The sequence below is a fragment of the Perissodus microlepis genome, chromosome 20 (assembly GCF_051167445.1).
Source record: "Perissodus microlepis isolate ML-2025 ecotype Zambia chromosome 20, ASM5116744v1, whole genome shotgun sequence".
In the NCBI taxonomy this organism is placed as follows: Eukaryota; Metazoa; Chordata; class Actinopteri; order Cichliformes; family Cichlidae; genus Perissodus; species Perissodus microlepis.
The window spans coordinates 10,821,261-10,847,535 of NC_140480.1; the positions used below are offsets into that span (position 1 = coordinate 10,821,261).

Genomic DNA, 26,275 nt, shown 5'->3' on the forward strand with positions numbered 1-26,275 from the left:
TACAATAAGCTTCCCACAGCTACGCCCATCGTTACAACCAAACAAACCATCAACAGCCCCGGGCACATGCAAGCATCTCAACGGCAGCTCGCAAACAACAATTAGAACCATCATAACTAAATACAGAATATATAATAATTATAAATTGCGTTACCACAGGTAACAGGCTATACTAATTACATAGTGACAAGCACACATACATATACATGCATACATATATATCTACACACACATGTACATATATGTACATACATACGCACACACTTTTTTTTTTTTGGAATCATACCAGCAATGGTAAAAGAACAGACATTACAGAGCACACTAAAACATCATTGAGTATACCGTGACCAGACCAACTGTTTGTAGAGGAATTTAAATCTATGAATATTTTTGCATTGTTTCAGTTGTAAACTCAGACTGTTCCAGATTTTCACACCACATACAGACACACAAAAACCTTTACGGGTTGTTCGAGTTCTGGGTAATTTGAATTCCCCGAAGCCTCTCACATTATAAACCCTTTCTCGAATTTCAAATATAATTTGTAAATTTATAGGTAGAAGTTTATTAAAGGCTTTGTATAAGATTATAGATGTATTGTAATTAACCAGATCCTGGAATTTAAGTAACTTTGCCTGAAGAAAGAGTTTGTGAGTATGATCTAGATAACCAGCCTTGTGAATAATACGCAGTGCTCGTTTCTGTACTGTGACTAATGGATTAGTTGTATTTTTATATGTGTTTCCCCACACTTCCACACAATATGTAAGATATGGAAGAACCAGGGTACAGTACAGAGTACGAAGTGCATCTTTATCAAGGATTGGTTTCACTTTGTTCAAAACTGCGAGGCTTCTGGAAATTTTGGTTTTTATGTGTCTGACGTGTGGTTTCCATGAAATTTTGTTATCAATTACGACTCCCAAAATTTGTTTTCACTCACATTATCAATTGGTACACCTTCAATGATAATTGGTAATTCTATATTATATTTTAAATTACCGAAAAACATTGCTTTAGTTTTATTTATATTTAATGATAATTTATTTATATCCATCCATTTTTTTTATTAATTTTAGCTCCCTGTTTACGGTCATTACAAGATCAGTATAATCATCGCTACTGAAAAATATGTTGGTGTCATCTGCGAACAGTATGAGTTTAAGTACTTGAGAAACATCAAAAATATCATTTATGTATACATTGAAAAGTTTTGGTCCCAACACTGACCCTTGGGGAACACCACATGTAATACCAAGTTTCTCTGAGTGGTAATGCCCTATGCTAACATATTGTTCCCGACCCGTTAGGTAACTTTTTAACCAGTTACCAGCTTTCCCTCGAATACCATATCTTTCCAATTTATCCAATAAAATTGAGTGATTGATTGTGTCGAAGGCCTTTTTGAGATCAACAAAAATACCAACTGCATATTTATTTTTATCCAGTGCATTAGTAATTTCTTCTAGTTGCGAAAGGTTGACTTCCACGACAGATAATTCTCTCACCAACTGTCAAATACCTTATAAAAATACTCTGCCGTAAGAAGATCATGATGAGCAAGGAAGGCAGCAAGGTCCGAGACCTCTGTAAAAATCTGTTTAGGTCTGCCACGGATTTCATGACATTTCATGTGAAATAAGAATGGGCAATAGGCTTTAAGGTTGGCGTGAATGATGGTTGCAGTGTCTTGAAATTGTTGGGGTGTGTGAGGAGAGAGAGAGAGAGGCTGCAACATAGGTTGGCTGGCATATGTAACACTTTTATACCAAGACTCTGAAGTATTCTTCTTTTCATCTGCTGATGAAAGAAGTGCGCATTGATGTATTCATCAGTGTGTTGTTGTGACACAGCTGGAGATAAAGGAGGGCCAGTGATGATAACATCACTTTTACCATCTTCATTGTCTGCAGCAGTTAATTCTTTATGTGCATTAAGCATTGCAGCAATGCAAGCTATCTCAATTTCCATGTCGATTTGATGTCTGGCAAATTCTGTTCTGCTTCTGCTTTAGCCTGCATTTCGGCTTGCATGTGATTTGCAAGAATGACGTGAAGACACTGACTTTGCTGATTAATCTTTACACTCTAACCTGACCTCCAGGTTTGAAGCTTCATTTGGATCTGGAGGATCCGACATGTCAGTACTTCACGAAGATGTAGCGTGCATCAAATCCACCATGACGTTCTTGATGTATGGTAAATCTTTTCACTCTACAGAACACCTAACACCACTGAACAAAGTCCAACTTTTAAGTTACAGCAGCGCAAACTGAATCACACTGTTATTATTCTGTTGATGATGGAGAAAATATAGAAATGTACTACTATTTGGTCCTCATGTTGCTTTCTCTATTTTACTCGACACGACACCAATTAAGGAATTGACTGGTTAGATTTGTATGTTATTTATCACCAACAAAATGTATTAAATCAATAAAATTAGTTTCACTTTGATCTCCCCACAAACTAAAGTGTTTTCCACATCTATGTTATTAGGCTGTTAGTCAGTAACGTGTGTAAAAAAACAAAAAAAAAAAACAAAAACAAAAAAAACACAACCCACAAGGGTAACAATTTTCAGCAGCATTATCCTGTTATTTACAACAGCCTTGGATTTTATTGATTTTATTGATCATTTTCTCCTCATCTCTACCATCTGATAACATCTGTGCATGAAGCAGACATCCCTCATAAGGATTATTCTGTGTGGAGGATGAGTGATAGGACATGCGAAAAGTCCTTTTTATAGAGCCTGAATCATAAAGCCTGGATTAACAGAGAAAGCTGATAACGTTAATGACACCTTTCAAGGACGCTTCCTTGTGTGTCACTGTCTTGTGTCTGCGAGTATCCCAGTATTCCTGATATGTTGGAACAGTAAACAAATTTGCACTGAGCCAGGAGGGAACAAGAACTGTGTTGGCCAAATGAACTTGGAAATAAAGCAACTAGACTTGTTTAAGTTTCGTTAAGCCATTTCACCTCTCTTGGAGTCTTCATCAGTTCTAAAACCAAATTGTTGAGTTCCAGGTATTTAAACCCTTACGGGGGTTGTTGACCCATTATTAATCATTTGACTCATCACATTATGCCACACGGGCCAGTCAAGCGATACTGACCCATGTCTTTTTTCACATGGGTCAGTATCGCTAGAGGTTTTAGGTGAAACCACTGTGAGACCTTGCCTCATCCTATCATGTGCCCTATTGAGGTCAGCTGATGCAAGATGTGTGTGGGTGTTAAGGCACCTGGGAAGGGATCTCAAAACTGCATTGTAGGTGGCTGACAGTTAGTGTTGCCTTTTCAGTCTGCTGTTTCCTGCCTCATTTAATGTCTTTTGTGCCAAATGTTCTTTTCCAAATATAAAATCTACTGAAATCAAGTTGTGAGATTTTACACACTGCGCCTTTAAGTTCATTAACTAAAAAGTTAATTGTTATGTTGCGCTTAACACATGTAAGAGTATACACTAAAAGTAAAGTAATAAATGTTTAAGTTAATTCCATGTTCTTCCAAAGAATAAAAGCTGCGTTCACTTTAGGATTTCAGTATATTTGTTTTTTACTCACTTCTTTTTTCTGTGTAGAGCTGGGACGTTTTCAGCTCATGCTAGTGCTGACAAGTTTGCTTGGTAGGTTCACATGTGATATTAAGTGGGTGTTTTTGGTCATTTGTGTGTTAGAATGTTTCTTGCTTCTCACTTCAAAGCTTTCATTATTGTTTTGATTAGCTAGGATTCAGGCATGAGAAGATATCTGATACACTTAATAATTATGCTGAGCAATAAAAACTTTGCTGCTTTTAGAAACACTGGGATTTGGCTAATCTTTGCATAGTATGAACACAGTATGTGCACAGAATTGAGGTTTTTCACAACAGTTTAGATGTTTGCTAAAATATTTGACAGAAAGTCTGCTTTCTCTCCACCCACTAATTGGCAGAAATTAATCTTTGAACCCAAAGCTTAGATGATGATGCACTGGTGTGCATTGTGAAATTTTCTGAACAGCTAATCCCACTATCAGATGTCTGCATTGTGGAAATGCGATTATACATGTGGAAACATTTGTGGGGAAATGATAAAGAAAATCTCAGTGGGCGCTACTACAACTTTCTGTGTCCACTCGTGTAATCGTGTATGCATGTGAATTTATGTGCATGCAAAATGTCATTCAAGACAAGCGAGGCTTCGGGGGACTTGGTGCCGTGTGTGCATGCTGAGAAGGCGTGATGCAGGGATTAATCCGTAGGGATTTCTGTAGTGCTGTGAATAATTCATTAAAAATCTGAGTTAATGACACATTTGATTTTCAAGCAGCACTTCTGACTTGAGCTCGAGAGTGGCGTTATGAGTGAATACGGGGATTTGAAAAAGATGTCCGTGTGTAACAAAGACCCAATTGTGTGTGTGTTGGAGTAATATTGGGATTTTTTTCTGTATGTCCATTATGAATGAATCCCCACTGCTTTGTATGTAGAGCGAGTGTATATGCAGATTGGACATACATTTATTCAGAATGTATATACACATGTAATTTTTGCAATCCACTTATCCACTATCCACAAGGTAGTGGGGGGCAGGAGTGCAGGCATGGATAGACCTTTAATATGGCACCAGGCTATCAGAGCACATTGCTATAGAAGGACTATAACCATTCTGAAACAGAAGCTCCCTGTATTTTGTTGCTCTGTGACTTTAAATCAGGTCTTCCGTTGGTATACACAAGCGTGCGCAGATTGATTAATTTAATTAATTTTCATGCCTTTAAGGAGCTGCTAATCAATCTAAAACACTTTCATCAGTATCTGTTTCATTGGAGTTTTTGTATCACATCTTGTTCTAAATTCTTTTTCACAGGCTTTTCCATCCAGCCAAGAACTGTGTGTGTGTGTGTGTGTGTGTGTGTGTGTGTGTGTGTGTGTGTGTGTGTGTGTGTGTGTGTGTGTGTGCACGCACAAAAGCCCCTCCGATTAAATACCGCTGGTTTGCTATCACCCAAAGGCGTGGGCCACCACCACAGCCATCATATTCATAATGGAGATAAAATTAATTTGCTTTCCCCTCCTCTATCGCTTCCTGCCACTCTCCACCTCCTCTATCGCTTGTTCTCTCTCCCTACTCTCTCTCCTCCTACACCATTCCCTACATACATTTATCTCTATAGTGTGTGTCTTGCCATCTTCTGTGTCTCTTTGTTTCACTGCCATGTTACAGCAGGCCAGGCAGCAGCCTCCAGCCTCTATCGGTGTCAGGTTTGTGAACCGCACAATGGAGAGAGAGGCTATTAGGTGCTTTCTGGCTCCTCTGAAAACGTTTGTAGCAAATAGGCTTGAGCTTGTTCTTGGGTTTTCTTATCAGGAAAACACCATGCTTCAGTGTGCACATCTATCCATTAGTTGTTCTTCTTTGTTGGTTAAAATGTATTAGCATAATTTAAAAAAAGAAATTTTACTTATGCAACCCATGCAAATGAGCACCTGCTAATGAACTGCTGTTAACAGTCAAGGAAAAGCTGTATAAGAAAAAAAGGAAAATTTATCATGAACTTCTTTTTTCCAAGCATGGGAATACAAGCCATATAGATCCTCTCAAATAGCTGTGAGAGGGACAGAATTCTGAGATTAAAGTCAGAAATGTCAAGTTTTAATCTGATGTTTTTCTCAGAATTCAGTGAAAAAAAAAGAAATCCCCACTGTTTTTTTCTAGTGTACCTGCTCCTCTTCCATAGACATGCACTTTGACTCCCACAAATAACTCTGAATTTACTGGGGTAGTCCGTTGTGAAATAATTCTACCCGTATAGATGATTTCCCTTACGATGCAGGGATTTTATTTTAAATAATTTACCTATGTGTGTTTTTCTTTATATATCCCTTCCAATATGCACTCACAGCATTCACAGTACCTTTCTGAATACCTTGTCATGTGGAGTTGAGGAACGACTCAGCCCTCACTAGGGGCAAGATCACTGAGGCAGTTGGCTGGGTCTCTAGGCTGGATGAGGTTTGCCTTGAGTTCCTAAAGGCTCCAGATGTAGTGCATGCTTTTACAATGTCATGTGGAGATCTGGGACGATGTCTGTGGACTGGTAGACTGGGGTGGTGGTCCCCATCTTTGAGAAGGGGGACCAGAGGATATGTAAGGATGTGTGGGAGTTTGCTCAACCTATCTAAATGGTCTTGGAGAAGACCTAGGCATAGCCAGGTTGGGGGAAGGCTTTCACTTTGGTTGCCTTAGATCCTATCCTACCTCTGGTTTTTGCAGATGATGTGGTTCTACTGGCTTCATCAGGTGGTTAAATGAGAATCAGCAGCTTCAAATCTGAGGCCATGGCTCTCAGCCACAAAAAGATTGAAGTAACCACTCAGGGTCAGAGACAAGTTGCTGCCCCAAGTGGACAGTTTAGGTGTATCGGGGTCTTGTTCTCAAGGGATGAGACAGGGAGCGTGAAATTGACAGATGGATGAGGTCGCGGCTGCAGTGATGTGGACTCTGCACTGGTTCATCGTGTTGAAGAGAGAACTGAACATAAAAGCAAGGCTATGAATTTACTGGTTGATCTACGACCCTACCCTCACATATGGTCACAAGCTCTAGGTAGTGACTGAAAAGAATGAGATTGCAGATGCAAGTGGCGGAAATGTGTTTCAAGGAGTGCCTTGGCTTTCCCATAGAAATTGAGTGAGGATCTCAGCCATTGAAGAGAGGCCAGAGTAGAGCTGCTACCCCCGCAACCTGGCCCCAGATAAGCAGAAGAAGATGTGTTAAATCTGACAGCAGAAAATGCAGACACCACCAGAAAAATGAAAAGAAAAAAGCCCAAACATTATCTAATGCAATGATATGCAGAAATCTCTCTGGTTAGGGTTAGATAAAAGTATAATAGCAGCTTTATGAAAAGGCACATAACCCAAATAATAATAAAGCACCTTTTTACTTGTACAACAAGCAATTCTTGACATATTCTGCAGACTATAACACAATATACAAAATTGTATTTTTACGATTTCCTAACAATCAAAGGAATACGGTGCAATTTCTATTTAGTGAGAGTTGCTATGTTGAATTAAAATGAATTTATTATCAAATGTTCCTCCATCCAAGGAGGATAGCAAAGCTTATTTCTTGTTCATCCACAGAGAACTACTGTACATCATGACCAAACAACTTGTTAATTCTTTAGTTTTCTGGAAATCTAAGTAAGGTAAGTGCTTAATGTGCGTTGTTGGAGAATGGGGCTTTTAAGTACTCTGCTGATGTGATGCATAATTCAAATCATGTTTAAAAGGAGAGAAAATCATTTGATTGCACCACTTGACTTAGTGAGGGGGAAATGATAAGGCCAATCGGCTGTCATCATCATCTCTCCCTCTCTCTCCCTTTCTCTGTGTCTCTCTCGCTCCTTCTTTGAATGTTTTTTTTTTTTTTAATAGCATTGCCACTCTGAATTTTGAACACACTTATGCGTGTCTCCACAGCATGATACAATCACACTGACCTCATGTGATTCAATGTAATCAGCCTTCCCAGCTTGTGTGAAATTGTATTGTTCTGTTTCAAGGAAAATGCTGTGCGATTCTGTGTAAAGGGATCGCACAGCGTCGAACCAGAATAATTCTGTGGGGGAAACGATGAGGCAATGTCATTAGGCAGACGGTTGTGTGTGAAAAGCTTTTGGCTCCTTCAGGGATAGCAAAACGTGTTAATTATTGTGTGGAACAGAAAGTGTTTGTAATCATGCAAGCTTCAAGGAAGGCTTCATTCAGAGTAAATACTCTAGTTGACATGTTTATATAAAAATATTACACTAGATACACAATATACACCTTTCTGACGATCCCCTTAAAGAGTTAATTAGTGCTTCAGCTGAACTCATTAGTAGATTTGCTGAAAAACAATAAATTAATTTTATTTGATGTTAGCATACAATTTATTTTGTAACACAGTAAGAATGTTTGACAAAGAAATATTTAAAAAATACAACACAATACAATAAGGTCTAACATCTAAGATTAAAAAGACATGAACTTGTCTGTAGAGTTGTATCTTCTCTGTTGTTTAAATGTAAATTTGTTCCATCCATCAGAAGCTTATTCAAGTAAGTCAAGTGGCAGCCATAATTTAAAACTTAAAAGCATATCTGTGTCTGAAGTTTCCAGGAGACCACGAGCTACTGAGGAGCATTTTGAACGCAGGAAACATTCACAATGCTCTAAGTGAAATTCAATTGTATTTATATTGCACCAAATCACAGCAAAAGCCACCTCGGGATTCTTTATTGCGTAAAAACCTTACAATCATTGAGAGAAAACCCCAACAATCAAATGACCACCTATGACCAAACACTTAGTGACAGTAGGACGAACACGAGCTGCTGAGGAGCATTTTGAACGCAGGAAACATTCACAATGCTCTAAGTGAAAGTGTCAGAAATCAATTTCTTTGCGTTTTGTAAGTAAATGAGGTTTTCTATGACTTAAATCATGGCTATGGGTCTTAGGGCACTGTAAAAGAAAATTTAAAAAAAGAAAGAAAAGTACACTATATTAACAAAAGTGTTAGGAACTTGTGTGTCACTGCATTCTTAATCCAAAGAGTTTAATGTGATGTTAGCCTACCCTTTGCACCCTCTTCTGGGAAGGCTTTTCATAACATTTAGGAGTGTGTTTATTGGGATTTTTGACCATTCTTCCAGAAGCACATTTGTGAGGTGAGACGCTGATCAACTAATATATTTGCAATACTGTGCATTACAGTTACTTTGACTTGACTTAGGTACCGGTGTTACAATATTTCTGTTCTATTAAACTATCTCAGTAAAGCATGACAGTTTCAATGTGACAGTTTCAGTGAGCCATCATGCACAATACTCTTCAACTGAAGCCAAATGGAAGTCAGCAATTAATCATTTCGTCTTATACACTGGTGGTTTTTCTACAGTGACTTGTGTGAAAAAGTTAACTTTAATTATTTAAAATTTTAATTTTAAGTCCCTTACACTGGAAATACTGTGTGTGTCTGCTTTGCTGTATCAAATCATATCATTTCCTGTGTCCCAGATGACTATACATTTAACTCATGGCTCAGATATCTGCTCTCTTGAACTTTTCACATTTTGACGACCTCCATAGTCACTATATTCTTCGTCTTTCACCATCCAGCTTTCGGTCATCAGAAGATGCATGTGGCTCATTGTCATTGTTCACATGCATACTATACAACTGTCAGCAATATAAATATTAATAATGCACCTGGACGTTTACCTTATTGTATACTTGGTAAATAACCACAAACAGGCATTGGGATTGGGAGTATCAGTATAAATACTTTTTCATCATCTATGTTTTGTCTTTTTTTAACCCAAATTCATTTGTCAAACTCATAAAAAGAGCCTTCTCCAGGTCCCTGATTCAAAGCTTTGTATTCATCTGGAACTGCCTCTCACCAGCCCTGGGATTTCCATATAAAGTCCTCTTTTCACCCTCATGCTCCCTTTTATTCTCTTTTCTCTCTTTTGCCTTTGATCAAGTGCATTTTCCCTCGTGTTTGGTGGGACGTCAAGCTTGACTGCCTGGCAGTGGCCTTCCTTTTAAATGTTGTTTCTATTGCTCTACTGTCACAGATCACTGGCCAGAGACTGGAGTGGCAAAGGAGGCTTCTACACCATGCGGCACTCATACATTTCTCAATGACGCTCACTGAAAAGGTGATTTTCTGCTTGTCTGGAACAGTGGGACAGTTTGGCATATGAAGCATCTTCTGTTATGAATGCACCAAAATTGAGCCTATAAGACCAGGATTCAATGTTGTGAGGTCTGATGAGGTAACAGTCATGTGTAATTTAGTTGTATTATTAAGTGGGCTTATTTCAGCATTGGCAACAGAGCCCAAAGGATTTTGTTGGGAGGGGAAACATATTTTTGTCAAGATGTATTATCAGTGGTGGATGAAGTAGCTTATTAATAATGCATCCATATGTACACATATTCTGCTAAACCAGAACAATGAGATAACCACAAAAATGAAAAAAAATGTAGGTTTAATGTTTTAAATGCATATTCTAGAATGTTGTATCCAACTTCAAATTAATTTTATTTATATTGCACTAAATCACTCACCTCTGGATTTTTTATTATGTAAACCCTACAATCATTGAGAGAAACCCCCAACAATCAAATGACCACCTATGAGCAAACACTTGGCGACAGTAGGAGGGAAAAACTCCCCTTTAACAGGAAAAAACCTCTGGGAGAAACAGGCTCAGGGGGGAGGTAGCCATCTGCTGCAACCACCTGGACGTGAAGGGAGGGAGACAGGACAAAAGACACACTGTGTAGAAACAGCCAGAGATGAACAATAACTACGTAACTGAAATAAATATATAAACACATGGAGAGTAAAAACATATGAGTGAAGAAGTAACACTCAGCACATCATAAGAAGCCTCCAGCACCCTAGATCTATTGCAGTGTAACTAAGGGAGGGTACAGGGTTGCCTGGTCCAGCCTTAACTGTAAGCTTTATTGAAAAGGAAGGTTTTAAGCCAAATACAAAAACTAGAGAGGGTGTTTGTCTCCTGATTCCAAACTGGGAACTAGTTCCACAGAGGAGGGGCCTTAAAGCTTAAGACTCTGCCTCCCATTCTACCTTTAAATATCCTAGGAACCAAAAGTAAGCCAGAAGCCTGAGAGTGAAATGTTCTATTGGTGTGAAATGATATTATGAGGCCTTTAAGATAAGATAGGGCCTGATGACGCAAGACTCTTTAATCTTGCTGTAGCATTTAGGATCAACTGAAGCTTTCTAGTGACTTTTTAGGACACCCTGATAATAATGAATTCATTTATTGTATTGTGTTATAATACTACTTTGTGATAGCATACAAGCAATGTGTTCCCGTTACTGCTTGTTTAGAGGATCTAACTTTCAAGCACTGCCATTGATTTGCAGAATTCTTTTTGGGCAGGGGGAGGGGCCCTAAAAGTAACCCTACTTAAGTAGAAGCCGACATTATCAGAGCTTGAGAACTGTTGACCACCACATGTGACTGGAGTGATTGGATGTATTAGTCATGGGCAGAAGGAGGAGGAGTATAGAGCACTAGTGAATGATTTTGTGGCATGGTCTTGGAGAAATAATCTGCTTCTGAACATGAGTAAGAAAGAGTGAGTGGGAGTGGATATTGTGGATGAATATAAGTACCTGGATGTCCAGATTAACCACAGACCTCAAAAACCCACACAGAGGCTGTATACAAGACAACAATGTCCTATGGACGCTGAGACCTTCCGGATAGAAAATGATGGAGATTTTTAATCAGCCAGTTCTGGTGGTTGTGGTGTGCGCTGTTGGCTCTGTGACTGGCTGCAAACTGGACACATTTAAAAAGTGATCACTGAAAAAACTATTTTCAGTCATTCATAACCCTGATCAACTTCATCACCGCTTACAATTTCCGCTAACAGACTGATTCAGCTCCGCTGCCACAAGGACAGATACAGGAAATCTTTCATACAATATGCAACAACTTTTTATAATGCAATTCAGATATCTGACATACAGTGATCTGCTTTTTCATTTGAACATTTTATTGATATTTAAAGTGGTTTTTCCGTTTTATTACTGATTTAGAAATATTATGTATTTCTTTACCGTTGCTTGGAATTTCAAAAATATGGGGAAAATAAAGTATTTCTTAATATTATTGTTGTCTATAATAGTGTTTGTCCGCTGTAATGTTAAGCAAATTAAGTCATATTTGCAAGTTTGGTTAAATCACTTATGAGAAAATGAATAACACAGATACAAAGGAATACAAATAATCCTAGTACAATTGTTCACTACAGGCACGGAGAGATATGGCAGTCCAGTCTACGGGAGAATTCCGCAACAGCAAGGACGATGATGTAACGATGACAGTAACTTTGAAAATAATCAAAATCCCTGTCCAAATAATCGCTCCGACACGTTACGAAGATGGTTGAAAACTCTGCTCATGCAACGTCAACGTTTACGACAATTCGTTGCTACGGCAATGAGTGAAGACTGTTTTACGGCAGGCATGTGTATGCAGGGAGCTTGTAGTTAGCGGAATAGCTGTCTACTTAAATTGTGAGAGCGCCTTTTCAACTTTGAAATAAAATTATAAGAAAGCTGAGACTTGTATCCTGGACAAATGGACGTCGGAGAGCTCCTGAACTATCAGGTAGACGTTTCACTCCTGATAATGTGTGTGAGAGCTAACTAAGCTAACAGTAACTTATCTCATTCATTTGGTTGTAAATAAACGCTAACAGTTTAATGAGTGTGAGCATGTAGACTTTTATTTAGCCTCCTTTGTTTGCGTCCTTGTTTAATGATCAGTAAATTAGAACTGAGTGACGCTTGCGCGAAAAGAAAGAACAACTTTGGATCTCAAGTCCGTGTTTACTAACGCTAGCAGTTAGCCCGTTTGCTAAAAGTCTGTTAGCTATCTCGCAGCAGCACATCAAGAGCGGGGAAACTCTGCGGACTTCCCTGAGATACATCTGTTTAAAACTAGTTATGCATAACAAAGCATTTTGAATCTTTGGCATTCTTTCGTCAGTTCGATTCGGTCTTTTGTATGTTAATGTCGAAACAAATGTGTACCTGAACAGTTTCGTTTATCATACAAGGCATACGTACGAGAAATCGACTTCACTCAGTATTTGTATCAAATATGCAAATCGCCATTATATGTCCCATTTCATAAATCTGTATTTCAATAAAATCTCGTCTTCTACTTAGGCTCACTGCTTTAATTGCAACTTTTTTTTAATACCATCAGTCTTAGATTAGTTGTTTGACAGCTGCTTCGATTAACTTGATAAAATTATATGTGCTTCTTTTTTTAAAATTCATTTGAAAAGTCATGATTGAGTATTTCTATATTGACATTTCTATAGTTGCCAGATATGACCTAGTCAGGTGCTATAATGGTGTATTTCATTGATTGTTTTTAATCTCATTAAATGCCACCTTGCTGAAAACAAGCAACCACATAATTTTGGGCTCTCCCAACACTTTTTCATATATTCATCTTATAGAGTAAATCCCTGTACACACATTTAATGATCCCTTTTCTTGTTGCAGCCTGATAGGGGAGCAAAGCGTCCCAGGGGCGAAGAGGATGGAGGAGCAGGAGGAGATGAAGACTCCAGAGGAGGGAAGCAGCTGAAAGGGATGAGTGCTAGAGAGCTGGCCAGATACAGGGAGGTGGCAGGAGCAGAAGGAGGTGCTGAGATGAGGGAGACTGAGGAGCTCATAGGGGACAAGAAGATAATCCTGGAAAAGCTGATGGACCAGGATGCAGAAGAACCTGAGGTGGGTTATTGAAATTGTTATGTTATTATTATAGAGTTGTTACTCTGGTTTCTTTGGGTGATGAAAAATGAAGAAATGTGACAAAGATCATGAAAATTAAATATGTTCCTTTATTCTCGTATGTTTTGAGTTCATAGTTTGCATGGCAATCTTTAAACAGCTTTCACCATACTAGCATGCTTCATCAGGACATAAGCCATATTAGCAAATTTAGATAGATTTACACAAACGCTACTAAAACAAACACAAACATGCTATGATTAAAAATGTTTCAGCCAGATTTATACAGAGTCAGACTTATTAGATGTTATTTGTTGGTATGCTCTGCATGCATTGTGTCTAAATGTAACTACCTGTGACATCTGTGTCGGTGGAGTAATTAGAACAGATTAAGATTGACAACATTAAATAGACAAAAGTTCAGTTTCTTTAACACGTGGGAGCACATCTATTAAGTCAGACTTACTCAAGAGTGTGTTTGTTTCCTGTAAACAACACAAACAACAGACTTAAATGCATTGGCATTCTTCGTGAATGGTGCATTGATAATATAAAAGAGCAATTTAATTCAAATGGAATACAGTGTTAAATGACAAAGCTGACTAATTTCTTTTAGGCAATCTCTGCTTTAGTCAGGAGAAAATAATTCACACTCCTTTGTTGAAGACAAATGTGAGATTTGATGGTGCTGCCATTAACCCAAATTCTCCTCTTCACTACTGCTGCATCCTGACTTTGGGTCTGGTTACATCATTTAAAGTCACGCCATTAAACGAGACTTGGCCACTGCGGTCATGTCTGTTTATTGTTCTGTGACCTGTTAAAGTCGGTTAATTAAAAAAACAAAAGTAAACGTCCATTTATAAAGTGTCTTTGTATTTTTTATTTTTGTTCCAAGATGCTTAGTCTGCAGTACCAGCTTAGAATAATAAGCAATAAATGATATAAACTGTAAGATGATTATTGTAGTGGGCACACAAAGGTTTTTATAGCCACTTTTCACTTTCCTTTTTCATAGTTTTCTGTAATTCCCCACTGGTTTCCCTGCCCAAATTTCCCCTTCAGTTTCGTATTGTTCATTAATCTTTCTGGTTGATTTCTATCCAGGTTTCTGCTTTAAAGAAAGGAATTGCAAAGTGGTTTATTCCTCAAAGCTCTTTGAGAGGTCCTCTTGCTCCACCGGGGTTAAAACTTCCCATACATCAATCCTCCAATCACAAAGTTGCCAGTCTTGCCAGTATTGCTGGTCCCATATTCAGTGACCATAGGGGGTGTGCAGTCAGTCTGCGGGGTCTAATGCTCTTGTGGCTTTGACAAACCAAACAAAACTAGATTACTATAACCAGGATCTGGTGTCCTGAATCACCCAGTTAATCTTGGATCTTTCAAGAAACTTGGAGAGAGTGAGACTTGAATTACTGAAACACCTAACATGGTGAAACAGCATAAAAATAAGTTCCAGGAAAGGTTGTTTTATTCTACATTGTTATCTGTCCAGCAATGCGGAGGTTTATAATCCATCAGGAGGTCAAACACATTCTCTTTTCACTCAGATGTATTCCTTCTGATTGAACAAAATGTTTGCACAATTTGCTTCACTCACATGATTAAGGTGACCCTACAGTCTCTTTGTTGTTATTGCAGCAGCTGCTTTAATAATTTTATTTTTCCCTTTTTCTCCCCGTCTTCCCTTCTCCATCTTTTCGCTCCCTTTCCCCTGTCTCCTGTGCTAATCAAACAGGCAGAACTGGTCGATGAGAGCTCAGTGAAGAAAATGATCCTGACCTTTGAGAAGAGGTCATACAAAAACCAGGAACTAAGGATTAAGTTTCCAGACAATCCAGAAAAGTAAGCCTATTACAGACAGAGTAATAAAGTCTTGTTTGACTTTATTCCAACAAACAAAACTATATGTGGACTTCAGTGGATCTAAAGAAAAAAGAGGGTCTCAGCATTTCTAAGAAACACTGTCATTATGATCAAACTTATAATGCAAAACTTCTGATTTGTGTTATTAAACTAGGTTCATGGAGTCGGAGCTTGATCTGAATGACATTATCCAGGAAATGCATGTGATTGCTACGATGCCAGATCTCTACCACCTGCTGGTGGAGCTGAACGCCGTCCACTCACTGCTGGGCCTCCTCAGTCATGAAAATACTGATATCCTTTCACATTGAGATTGATTCAGATCACGTCTCTCTATTGAATGTTTTGTTACATAACATTGGTCTTTAAACTTGTTCCCTGTATCCTAGAAGTTTACTGTTGTAAACGTAGCTAGTACAAAGAACCAAGGACAGGATAAGAACAATGAATATGAGCTAAGAGAGTAAAGATGTGTCAACTTTTTATTGAATTTGTTGCACACAAAGCTTGTTGTTTTGTTTTGTTTTTTTACTATAAACTTGCTCTTACATTAAAACTGTAACGAAATACAATTTACTAAGTGAGTCATATTTCAGATTCAAAACCATATTGGAGTAAATGCATAAACCCTTAAAAATACACAAAATAGATATTACTGTAGCCATTAAAATACCTTCAGTGAAGGCACTGGTACTCAATATGCATCCCCGAACAACAAACCAAAAATATAGACCAAACTGGGCGATGAATTTGCATTGTGGGTAAAGTAGTCGCCTGGCTATTAGAGGAAAAGAGAAAGCATTGAATTGGGTCCCTTTACTTCTACAGTAGTATAGGATTGCAGAGTTAAATTGAGTATGGAGTGTTGTTATTGGCCTGAGCCTGAGCCACATGTCGCCATAGCCGTGGTGGACCTGCTGCAGGAGCTGACAGATATTGACACACTGCATGAGAGCGAGGATGGTGCTGAGGTACTCATAGATGCTCTGGTGAGTACAAAAGTTTCATGAGTCTCTGATGATATTGATGAAGCGGCACTGTTTGGAGTTAGTACTTAAGCTTCTTGGCTCTGGTGGAGAGAAATTGATTGCTTAGTCTTTGTTAATGAATCAAAAGCAAGATTTCAGTTTAGTCTCACTTAGAAGCATTCATGGTTTTTGGTTTTGTCTTCTTTGTGTGTGGTTTGAAACGCAAATTACATTAAATTAAAATAATTCTATAAAAAGTGTTGTATTAAAATAACTTCAAAGGGGAAACAAATCCACAAACATTAGTTCTTAGTAAAGCTGCCAGTGTCATTTACAGGGGCACAAATGTCTGAAGTTACCTGTTGATTTATTTATTTAAAGTCTTTTTAATTATCTCTCAGCGGTGAGCTGTGACAGTTAAAAAAACATGATGGGATTAGCAACATGACAAGAACTCAGTCAAGAGGAAAAAATGGATTTCGGTATGTAGTTTGATCAGCATAATTATAGCATCGACTCTCCCACTCTTTCTTTTTCCGTTCTGTTTTCTTTGTCACCCTCCGGCTGTGTGTGTTGGCATCACTTCACCGTCGATGATCTTTCCCTGTCTCTCCATTTCTGTATATTTAGCCCCCTCATTCCTTTTATTTCTTTTCTAGTTCAGCCTGTCGTGCTGCCGGGCTTTCATAAATATTAGAGTGTCGTGATTCTCGATAGCCCATTATGTTTTTTGACATTTAGATCGACACAGACAAAGGTCAAATTACAATAATATGCGGGTAAAGCCATGATGGAGAAAAGAAATGCATGCCTGTGTTTCTTCACACCTGTCACTGTGACACTTCATAAGAGAATCAGTTGACTTTTTTTCTCTGCTACACTTGACAACTTTGGTTGGGAGTCTTGGGAGTTTTTGAGTAGTTTGATCCCAATATTTTACACATCCGCGTGGCATTTTGTACATACTGATAAATTAAGTGCAACTTCATGAGGATAGCACTGTTTCTGATGTGAACAAGATGCTAACACCAGACCTGTGTTGTTGTTGTTGTTGTTGTTGTTTTTAAGTATCTATGTTAGCTAATTCAAGTTTATTCATTTACCTGGTATGGACTTAAAGTGACAGGAGAAGGAAGCAGGAGATTGACAGACGGATTGGTGCTGCGACTGCAGTGATGCGGACGCTGTGCCAGTCTGTTGTGGTGAAGAGAGAGCTGAGTGTGAAAGCGAAGCTCTCAATTTACTGGTTGATCTACGTCCTCACCTATGGTCACGAGCTGTGGGTAGTGACTGAAAGAACAACATCGCGGATACAAGCGGCGGAAATGGGCTTCCTCTGAAGGGTGGCTGGCCTCTCCCTCAGAGATAGGGTGAGAAGTTCAGCCATCCGGAAGGGGTTCAGAGTAGAGCCGCTGCTCCTTCACATCGAAAGGAGCCAGTTGAGGTGGTTCAGGCATCTGACAAGGATGCCTCCTGGGCGCCTCCTGGGTGAGGTGTTCCGGGCATGTCCCACCGGGAGGAGGCCCCGGGGCAGACTGAGGACACGCTAGAGAGATTATATTTCTCGGCAGGCCTGGGAACGCCTGGGTGTTCCCCCGGCCAAGCCGAAGGAGGTGGCTGGAGTGAGGGAAGTTTGGACTTCTCTGCTTGGGCTGCTGCCCCCACGACCTGGCCCCGGATAAGCCGAAAAGGATAGTTGGATGGATGACCTCTGTGGATTTTTAGCACTTTCTATAGATGGTAGATTGGATTTTATAGGTGAAACCTGCACCATGGAACTTTGGTCGTGCTCTTTGAACAATTTCTGCAGTATAGTTGGTAGCATCATCCTGTTCTATTCAATGAGATCACTGCAGAACATTACTCATAATATTAAAGTACCTTCATTGGCTCAGCTTCTTCCTTTAATGCATGTTGCAAGCCCAGTAAACACAGTACCAGCAGCAGAATGTGGGGATATCACATAAGCTGGACCAGTGAAAATCCTCTTTCTATCTGTGTTTAACTGCACATTTAATCCCTGCGATATCTAATTATATGAATGGAAGTGTATTTGTAACGGTACGTCTCTGTTTTTTAACATGTAAAACAAATGTTGCTGTAGTAAATAAAGAAATCTGTCAGAAGAACTCTTTGGGCTCAAAATGTAAAAAATTGTGTAATTTCAGAAAAATGACAGATTAGGTTCTGGTAGCTCAGCTCAAATTGTCCTGTGATTATAAAACAGATGGTTTCTGTTAATTCACACAATTTTCTTTCACTGTGATATATTTAAACAAAACAATTATACAGTAGATAGTGAAAAAAAAACAGGAACTTTTGCCATTTATTTGTTTATCTATTACTTAATTACTTTGGCATAGTATTATTCGCCATGGTGGAGGTCTTTATCTGCACAAAAAACTTTAAAGCTAAAATTTTCCAAAGTCGTCTGAGTGGGTTGGATGGGAGTCTTTCCTGGACCGATTCTGGGACCCAGACCTCCTGATTGACATCCCTGAAAGAACCTGTTTCATTGGACCACACCAACTTGCTCTGTTTTCTGGTTCTCATGCTAACCTTCCTCTTTGCAGGCACATTAGGAGGTAGATACAAATTTTTAGTGTGCAATGTCACCAGCAGGCACAGCTATTTATGTAGCAAGCAGCAATGAATGGTTTGCACATTTGTCAGTTGTGGCCCTCATTAAGGTTTTCAGCAGTTGTGTTATTGTGCTGTTGGTCTGTATAGTAAGCCTTGGGCTTGTTGTCCTTCCTTTAGACATAATGGCGACTGCATACCACAATACCTCACAAGAACTGCCTTCCTTGGGCCTAACGCTGTCGTGTAGTTGTCAAATTCCTCAGCTCATCTCCCTACCTCTCCTTAATAGCATGTGCCAAATAATTAATGAAATGTATTCACTTTATTGAATGGTTGGATGTATAGATGGTTTCTGTGGTGTTGCCCATGGGGCCTTTCTCTGAAATGGTCTTACAAACACAGAACAGAATATTAATGTTACTTTCTGTGTAAGTATAATGTGTTGAAATACTGTTTGTGTTCTAAATAACTGACACAGTCAAGTTAAGAACACATATCCGAGGCCTCTATCTTAGTTATATTGGTGTGTGATAGGAAGAACTGTAGATGAAGCAGGATAAACATCAGAAATTGCTGACAAAAGCTGGCTTTTGTGTGTGTTTGTGAGCTGGCTTATATGATAGTGGGTGAGATAGTGACTCGGGTAGCTGTGCAGCGCTCGCAGGATGAAGGAATTTTATAAATGCAGTCCATTTACCATGCAATGGAGCGCCCATAAACCTCACTCTTCTTTACAGCTACTTCCAAGGGAAACAGTTTCAGGGCAGCAAAGGTTGGTTGAATCCATTTGTCTGTCCTCTTTGCTGTAATGCCCTCGGCTCCTCTGTCCTTGCTGCCTGAAGGCCAGGTGGCATCCTTGGTAAGATAAATCAAAATGATCCACGGTGGTCTCCAGTGGCTCATAAATCTGTGTTGACTGTCTTCTTTCATCTATAAGAGTACATTTATCCAGCCCGCTGGCACCTTGCAAGCTTTTTGTGGTTATGAGTCTCCAATCTTGATTTGACTGATAACATTCGGACATCGTCAGAGAGGCTCCAACAGGAAGCAAGCGTCTTCTGCAAAGACAAGTCTTAAAAGTGAACCATCTCTCTGTTATCCCTGGATAGTCTATATACATCTTTTCTTTTCTTTTCTCTTTTTTGAGATGGAGACTGTAATTTTGTTTTCAGACAGGGTAGACACAATCATCTGACAGACCTCCAACAAAGTGCAAGGGTGGGAGTGTTTCTAGAACATGAAAACATATTGTCTTTGCTATGTTACCTTTCACCAAAACCTTTAAAAGATGAAAAATTGTTTCTCCAAAAGTCTGATAAAGTTGTATATGACCTTTGGCAAAATTGTTTTAGAACCGTGACTTGAATGTCATCTTTGTGTGTCTGTAGTTGGAGGGTCAGGTGGTTGCCTTGCTGGTGCAGAATATGGAGCGTCTGGACGAGCAGGTGAAGGAGGAGGCTGATGGAATCTATAACACCCTCGGTAAGGAGACATAATCCAAAATCTTAGCAATGAAACTCCAATTTCTAGTTGTCCTAAAGTAAACTGTCATCACACTCGGTAAGAAAAAACATAAACAAAACAAAACACTGGATTTACAGTTAAACAAGGCTACATGTAATAATGTGTTTGTCAGCTAATTCCATATTTTATGCTTGAAAAAAGGTTTTGTCCACTTTGGCTAAAATGACATTGAGTAATGGTTTAAAGGACTATACACGGTGCTTTTTCAGCTGTGGAAATAACATGAATGTAACTTTGATTTCCTCAGTCAGGTAATGTCTGAAACTACAGTGCTACCACCTGAAATAGGACTGAAATACAGCTAAAGGCATGTTGTTCTCATCTGTCCAACATATATATAAAATAAATCAAGCAGTCAGTTGACGTTTTGGCATGAAGCAGTCAAACGTTCATCATGGATTGAGTGGAATAGTAGACAAGTGAAACTGCCCAAACAAAGCAGGTGGCAGGAATAAAAATTGGAATTGTTTATTTTTTTTAAACAGTCTGTTTCTGTCCTGTTGTTCAGTGGAGTGAATTCAAGTAATTCAAGTATTCCTCAGTAGTCTCATATGAGCTTTTTTTTTTTTATTTCTGTGTTGCTTGGATGCTTGAAGTTATCAGATTTTGGCACTTTGTTATTAACAACTACGAGGGCAATCCCAAAAGTAAGGTCTCCCGTTTTTTTTTTTAGAAATACAAACAACTGTTTATTTTCTATAATATTTACATCATTTTAAAGGTTAAAAAATAATTTTCGCCTTTTCGGTGGATGCATTTTTGTAGACGCTGCAGCAGTTTTAGAAGGCCCATGTCATACCAGCTTGCCGCCATGTCCTTCAGGAAGCGTTGAATCTGTCACCTCTTCATCGGAGCAGAATCGTCTACGGGACAAATGTTCTTTCAACTTAGGGAACAGGTGGTAGTCACTAGACCACTTGTGAACATTTTGACATCCATGCACGGCTGTCCATACACTTTCGTCAATTAGCGTTGAATTTCAACCGGTTTAATGCCTTTTGCGTTCAAAAGTGGAATAACTGCGCGAACCTCACACTTGGCGGTAGCGTTCAACGGGAGCTCCATTTTCAAGGGCTGCCAAGCCAAGATTGAGAATCCCAGCGAAGTCGTGCATGCTTGTTTCGGAGTGGAGAAAGCACCAACCACAACAGTGTGGCAAACAGCCGTACAAACAGTTTCCCCACTGCTTTGGAGATGTTACTTTTGGGATTGCCCTTGTACATATTTCGATGAGTCAGCAGGTTCTTATTTGTTATATTTATTATTTGTTTATAGATACATTTTTTCCACCCACCACATGTTTTATTTGTTCTAATTCTCTGGCTGCACTAATTATGTGACCCTTTGCAGAGTTGATGCTGCAGGATTCTTCTACTTTCTGATTTTATCAGAATAAAATAGCAAAAAAATGTTCTGATTATTTTCTAAAATACTAGTATTATACGGCAAACAACTCCTACATTTATAGATATTTATACTCATGTTGCACAGTAACTGTGTGCTTTAACACTCAGAGATCCTGCCTAATAACTTTATTTGGTCTGCTCTTTAGTTGCAGTAACAACACTTACAGCTGCTTGTTGAATATCTAGGAAGGAAGAAATTTCACAAACTGACGTATTGTAGCGGTGGCATGCTATCACAGACCCATGACCAGTAGGCTCTTTAGAATGACCCAATCTTTCACAAATGCTGTAAAGCCAGACTGAACAGCTAGGTGCTTGAGTTTTTTTTTTTTTTTAAATGTATATGTTTATTTTCTTATTATATAATCCTGATTCAATGGGACTGAAAACACCTGAATTGTGGCCGAACACCTTTGTCCATAATGCATGTAGATATCTGGATCTTCAATAAATGGATGCACTAAAGCCTCCTCAGGCTAGCGGTCTTAAAACTAAAGCTAAAGACATTCACTGCACATTTGTAGTTTGTAAGCAAATAAAATCTTAGTTCTTTCCCCCCCCCCTTAAAATGTTTAGGGGGCATGTTATGCTGAAGAAAAACCTTGTTTTTTTTTTCTTTTTAATGTGTTTGCTGTAATGCTTGTGTTCATTTTTTTCCCTGAACTTCAGAAATCAGTAAATATTTAAGTTGCTCATGTAACACGTAATAAGGGCTACAATTTATACCAAGTTCCAAGTGAGTAGCATAAAGCAATAAACACTGGACGCCACCCTAAATGCAGAGTTGTTCATATGCAAAACAAGGGAGACTCCTATTTGGTGTCCTATCTCAGGTGCTGCAGAGAGTCTGGTCCTAAATTCAACACTATAAAAACAGACTTGGTTAAAAGTAGCACCTCAGTAAGTTTTGAATATTTTGAGCAAGAATAATTGGCAAAATGTGCCTTCTTTTTAGAACTGAAACTTGGCAAGTGTTTCGAGAGGGAGGTGTGCCTGTAAGGTGTGTATGAGCCAGGGTTAAGTCTTTGGGCAGTGTGGTGACAGGAAGTCCTTGCAGACTTGGGTTATACATCATAGAGGCTATAGACTAACTTTATTTGTATTCTGTTAGCAGTGTGTCCCCCTGTTGCCAGCTGCCCTAGAAATTTTCAGTGACAGTGAAAGGAAGCTGTCAATGTCTCTAGCACCAACTCTTTGGAGGTTTTATACCTTTTCAGAGCCTACCATGAAAGTCATAAGAGTTTCTGGGGAGTAATAATTGTATACACAAGGTCCTGGAGAGGGCATGGGCCAGCAGATAGTTTGAAAAGTCCTGGTCTCTGTATTTAGCCCCACATGAATCAGACTTTTCTGCCTCTCAGCTCTTTTTGTGTAGAATGAGTCTACTGAGACGATTTTTTTCCTCTTTGTTGCCAGATTGAGGCCGAGTGTCAAGAGGGCTGTTTAGGTGTGTGTATTTGGCTCTGTGTATGAGGGTTATATCGTGGGGGCAGTGCTTGTGCATCCTCTGCTCAAATTTGTGTGTGCGAGTTATCAAGGGAGCTCTCCAAGCTTGAATAAGCCTTTTGTCTACCTTGGCTGCTCTCTACTCCTGAGCCGGGTGTCCTCCAGGATGCTGTCTGTCTGCTCTGTTTGAATCACTGATAAAGGCTCATCTCTCCCTCAGCACCCTGTCACTTCATCCCCTGTTTCACTCTTTCAATCATTTCCCTGTCATCTGCAGCTGTTCTCTCCAGATGTTTTTGCTTTATTTCAGTTTTTATGCTCTTGCAAAACTCTCTTCCCTTTGTCATCTTGTTATCTCCTGATTCACTCTGTTTTCCATCCTTCATCCCTGACACTGTCTTCCCGTCCCCTTTTCCCTCCCTTCTGCTTTTCCTCTGCCTCCTTTCTGTTAATCTTCCTCTTTCCCCCTGGTGTCATGAACACCCCACAATGTCTTTTGCTCTCTTCGACCCCCTCTGCACTTAGTCTACTGTGATGGAGACATCAAGTCTTTCTGATGATAACATTAAAGAAGAAGCTGGGACAGAAAACAGATTAACCCTCTATAAAACTGCACCATGTTGTAAAGTCAGAGAATGATTTTTGACTAATAGTTGATTTTGATATTAGGCTTAGAAATAAAACGACATTGCACACAAAGGAACCCAGAGCAACACAGATTAAACATAAATGTTAAGACATGCTTCTATAATGAGGCAGAAAGTGGATTAGTCACATCTGGGCAATTCTTAATCCATTAAATAAGATTGGCATTGGTTTTGATATCAATCTGGCAGATTTTGATGTCTATCAGAAATCCTTTTAGAAACTTACTTAGAATGAAGGGCTGATATTAACAGTAAAGACTGAACTATGGTGTTTTGTGTTGCAGCCATCATTGAGAACATGGCAGAGTTCAGACCAGGCATGTGCACAGAGGCTGCCCAGCAGGGACTCATGCAGTGGCTGCTCAAGAGAATCAAGGTAAGAACGGGAATATTGTTTTAAGTTACCCCAAGAAGGGTACGTGATTGGTTTGTTAGCAGGATTTGATTCATTTTTTTACATTTTTTCCACCAGAAGGCCAACTTAGAAGTTTGTAACGGTGGAATCAATCTGGATTAATACATTTCTTTTTAATGATTATTTGTTGTTGCAAGATATTGAGCCTTTACAAATACATATCACATTAAATGTCATCATCATGTTCTTAAGCAAATATCAAAAACTAATCCAGAGTTTTCAGCGTCCGTCTCGATTTTTAGACCCAAGCTAAAACAAAATATTTTGAGGATAAAATATGTCGTGACTTCTGTGTTATGGAGTTTATTTACCAGTATTTTGATATTGAGTTAGCATTTGCCTTTAGTTCCCTTCACTTTAAGACCTTCACGTAGTGTTAAGCTGTCTTGCTCCTAAAGGTGTTTGAATTAATTCTCATAGAAATTGTTGCGGGTGTAGAGTGAGCTCATGTTAACAATCTGTTAAAATTAGGCTTAGATCCACCAAGGTCTTCGAGGTCAACTTAATTATTTGTTGGAGTGTGGTGTGTATTGTGAAGACACAGAAAGTACAGTATAAAATAATGTCACATATGACCTCTGACCTCTCCTTCAGGTTCAGTTGATTGATCTGAAGGTGAAAGTGATAATAATCCAAAGTATAGAGCTATTTTAAAACTATATTTCTTCTATTGTTTGTTTTGATGACATAGGGAATGAGCTACGTCAGAGGTTCCCAAAGTGTGGGGCCCGCCCCCTAAGGGGGGTGCTGAGCCATTGCAGGGGGGGGCGCGGTATGAAAATAAAAAGAACGCTTGGACACTGCTAGCATAATGGACAGGTTTTTGGGCTCTCCAAATCACGGACAAACAGAATCCCACATTGTTGATTTTTAGTTCACAAACACTTCTTGTAATAAATACCTACTCCTGACATTTTGGAGATTTTAGCTCTTTATACAGTAAAGTTACAGTGGGATACAAATAACATCAGGCTGATCCTGCCACGATTTGTTCCCCCGGTTCAAATCCCGGACAAACAGTATCCCACAGTTGTTTATGTTTTTGAACCCATTTTGCACAGAGAGGCATTTTTTGAAAAATGTATTGATAGCAATGTTGAATATTATTACACAGGAAAAAAAACAACTACACGTAAAATAATCACACCGTGACGCCTCTGCCTTTGTAAATGGAGGGACAGTAACTGCGTGTGTATATGTAAGCGTGTAAAAAATGAAGATAGTCAGATTAACAGTATTTTGTCTCTATCTGCCATTCTGCAATTCATCTCATGTAAACAATAACATGGCGCACAGCGTGACGTGAAAAAAGGCACATACCTTTGACGTTGCGTGACAAACTCTGTATTCCTCGTCCGCACGGAAACGCAAAAAACAAATCTTCGTTTTCGGTGATTCGAAACGCCGTTTACGTGTGGATGAAAGGTCCAAACGCATAGAAACAGCTGCGTTTTCAAAAATACCCGTTTAAGTGTGGATGTAGCGTAAAGGAGTTTGGAGATTATTTTATTACTACCCGTAATTTATTGAAGATTACTTGTATTTGCTTAATTGTTTACTAAATGTTTGAGGCGTGAAATAAACCGCAATGGAGCAAAATATGGGTGTGTGTGGTTGGAGGTTTGTGCAGAGGGGAGGGGGGTTAGGTGGTTGGGGGGCGCGAACATTTTTCTTGTAAAACAAAGGGGGGGCCCAGCAAAAAAAGTTTGGGAACCACTGATCTACGTTATGATCTCCGTTACTTTAGCTCTCTGATTTCTTCTTCAAGGTCAGATAAGGTCAAACCATAAAATGCCTTTAATTGTTAAAACTGTGCTTAAAGTCCTACTGACATTGTTTAGATTGGCAACATTTAGGAAATGATACTGGTCTAGAGCGACTGTAAATATCACATCATAGTTGGCAAATATCAAGTCATGTTTACCTCTGATGTCACTTTTAAATTTCACATCTGCGTTTCTTTCAAGTTGTCCTCAAAATATGTCATATCTTTAAAGAGCGTGTTGTCAAGAGAAATAGAATGAGCTCCAGAGTTAGTTAGAAATGTACTGTAGGAAAATATTATATAAT

At 39.0% G+C, this 26,275-nt stretch overlaps 1 protein-coding gene across 1 annotated transcript in view; it reads left to right on the plus strand.

Annotated features, from left to right (window-relative positions):
• The first annotated feature begins 12,021 nt into the window (after positions 1-12,021).
• The window catches only part of ctnnbl1 (catenin, beta like 1), a 70,829-nt gene continuing 56,575 nt past the window's right edge, over positions 12,022-26,275 (plus strand). The window contains exons 1-7 of the mRNA XM_084916687.1: positions 12,022-12,208; positions 13,117-13,347; positions 15,089-15,195; positions 15,371-15,510; positions 16,108-16,205; positions 20,156-20,249; positions 24,075-24,166. Coding sequence (XP_084772813.1) covers positions 12,179-12,208; positions 13,117-13,347; positions 15,089-15,195; positions 15,371-15,510; positions 16,108-16,205; positions 20,156-20,249; positions 24,075-24,166 — 792 coding nt within the window. The 5' untranslated portion in view covers positions 12,022-12,178. The remainder of the gene's footprint in view (positions 12,209-13,116; positions 13,348-15,088; positions 15,196-15,370; positions 15,511-16,107; positions 16,206-20,155; positions 20,250-24,074; positions 24,167-26,275) is intronic.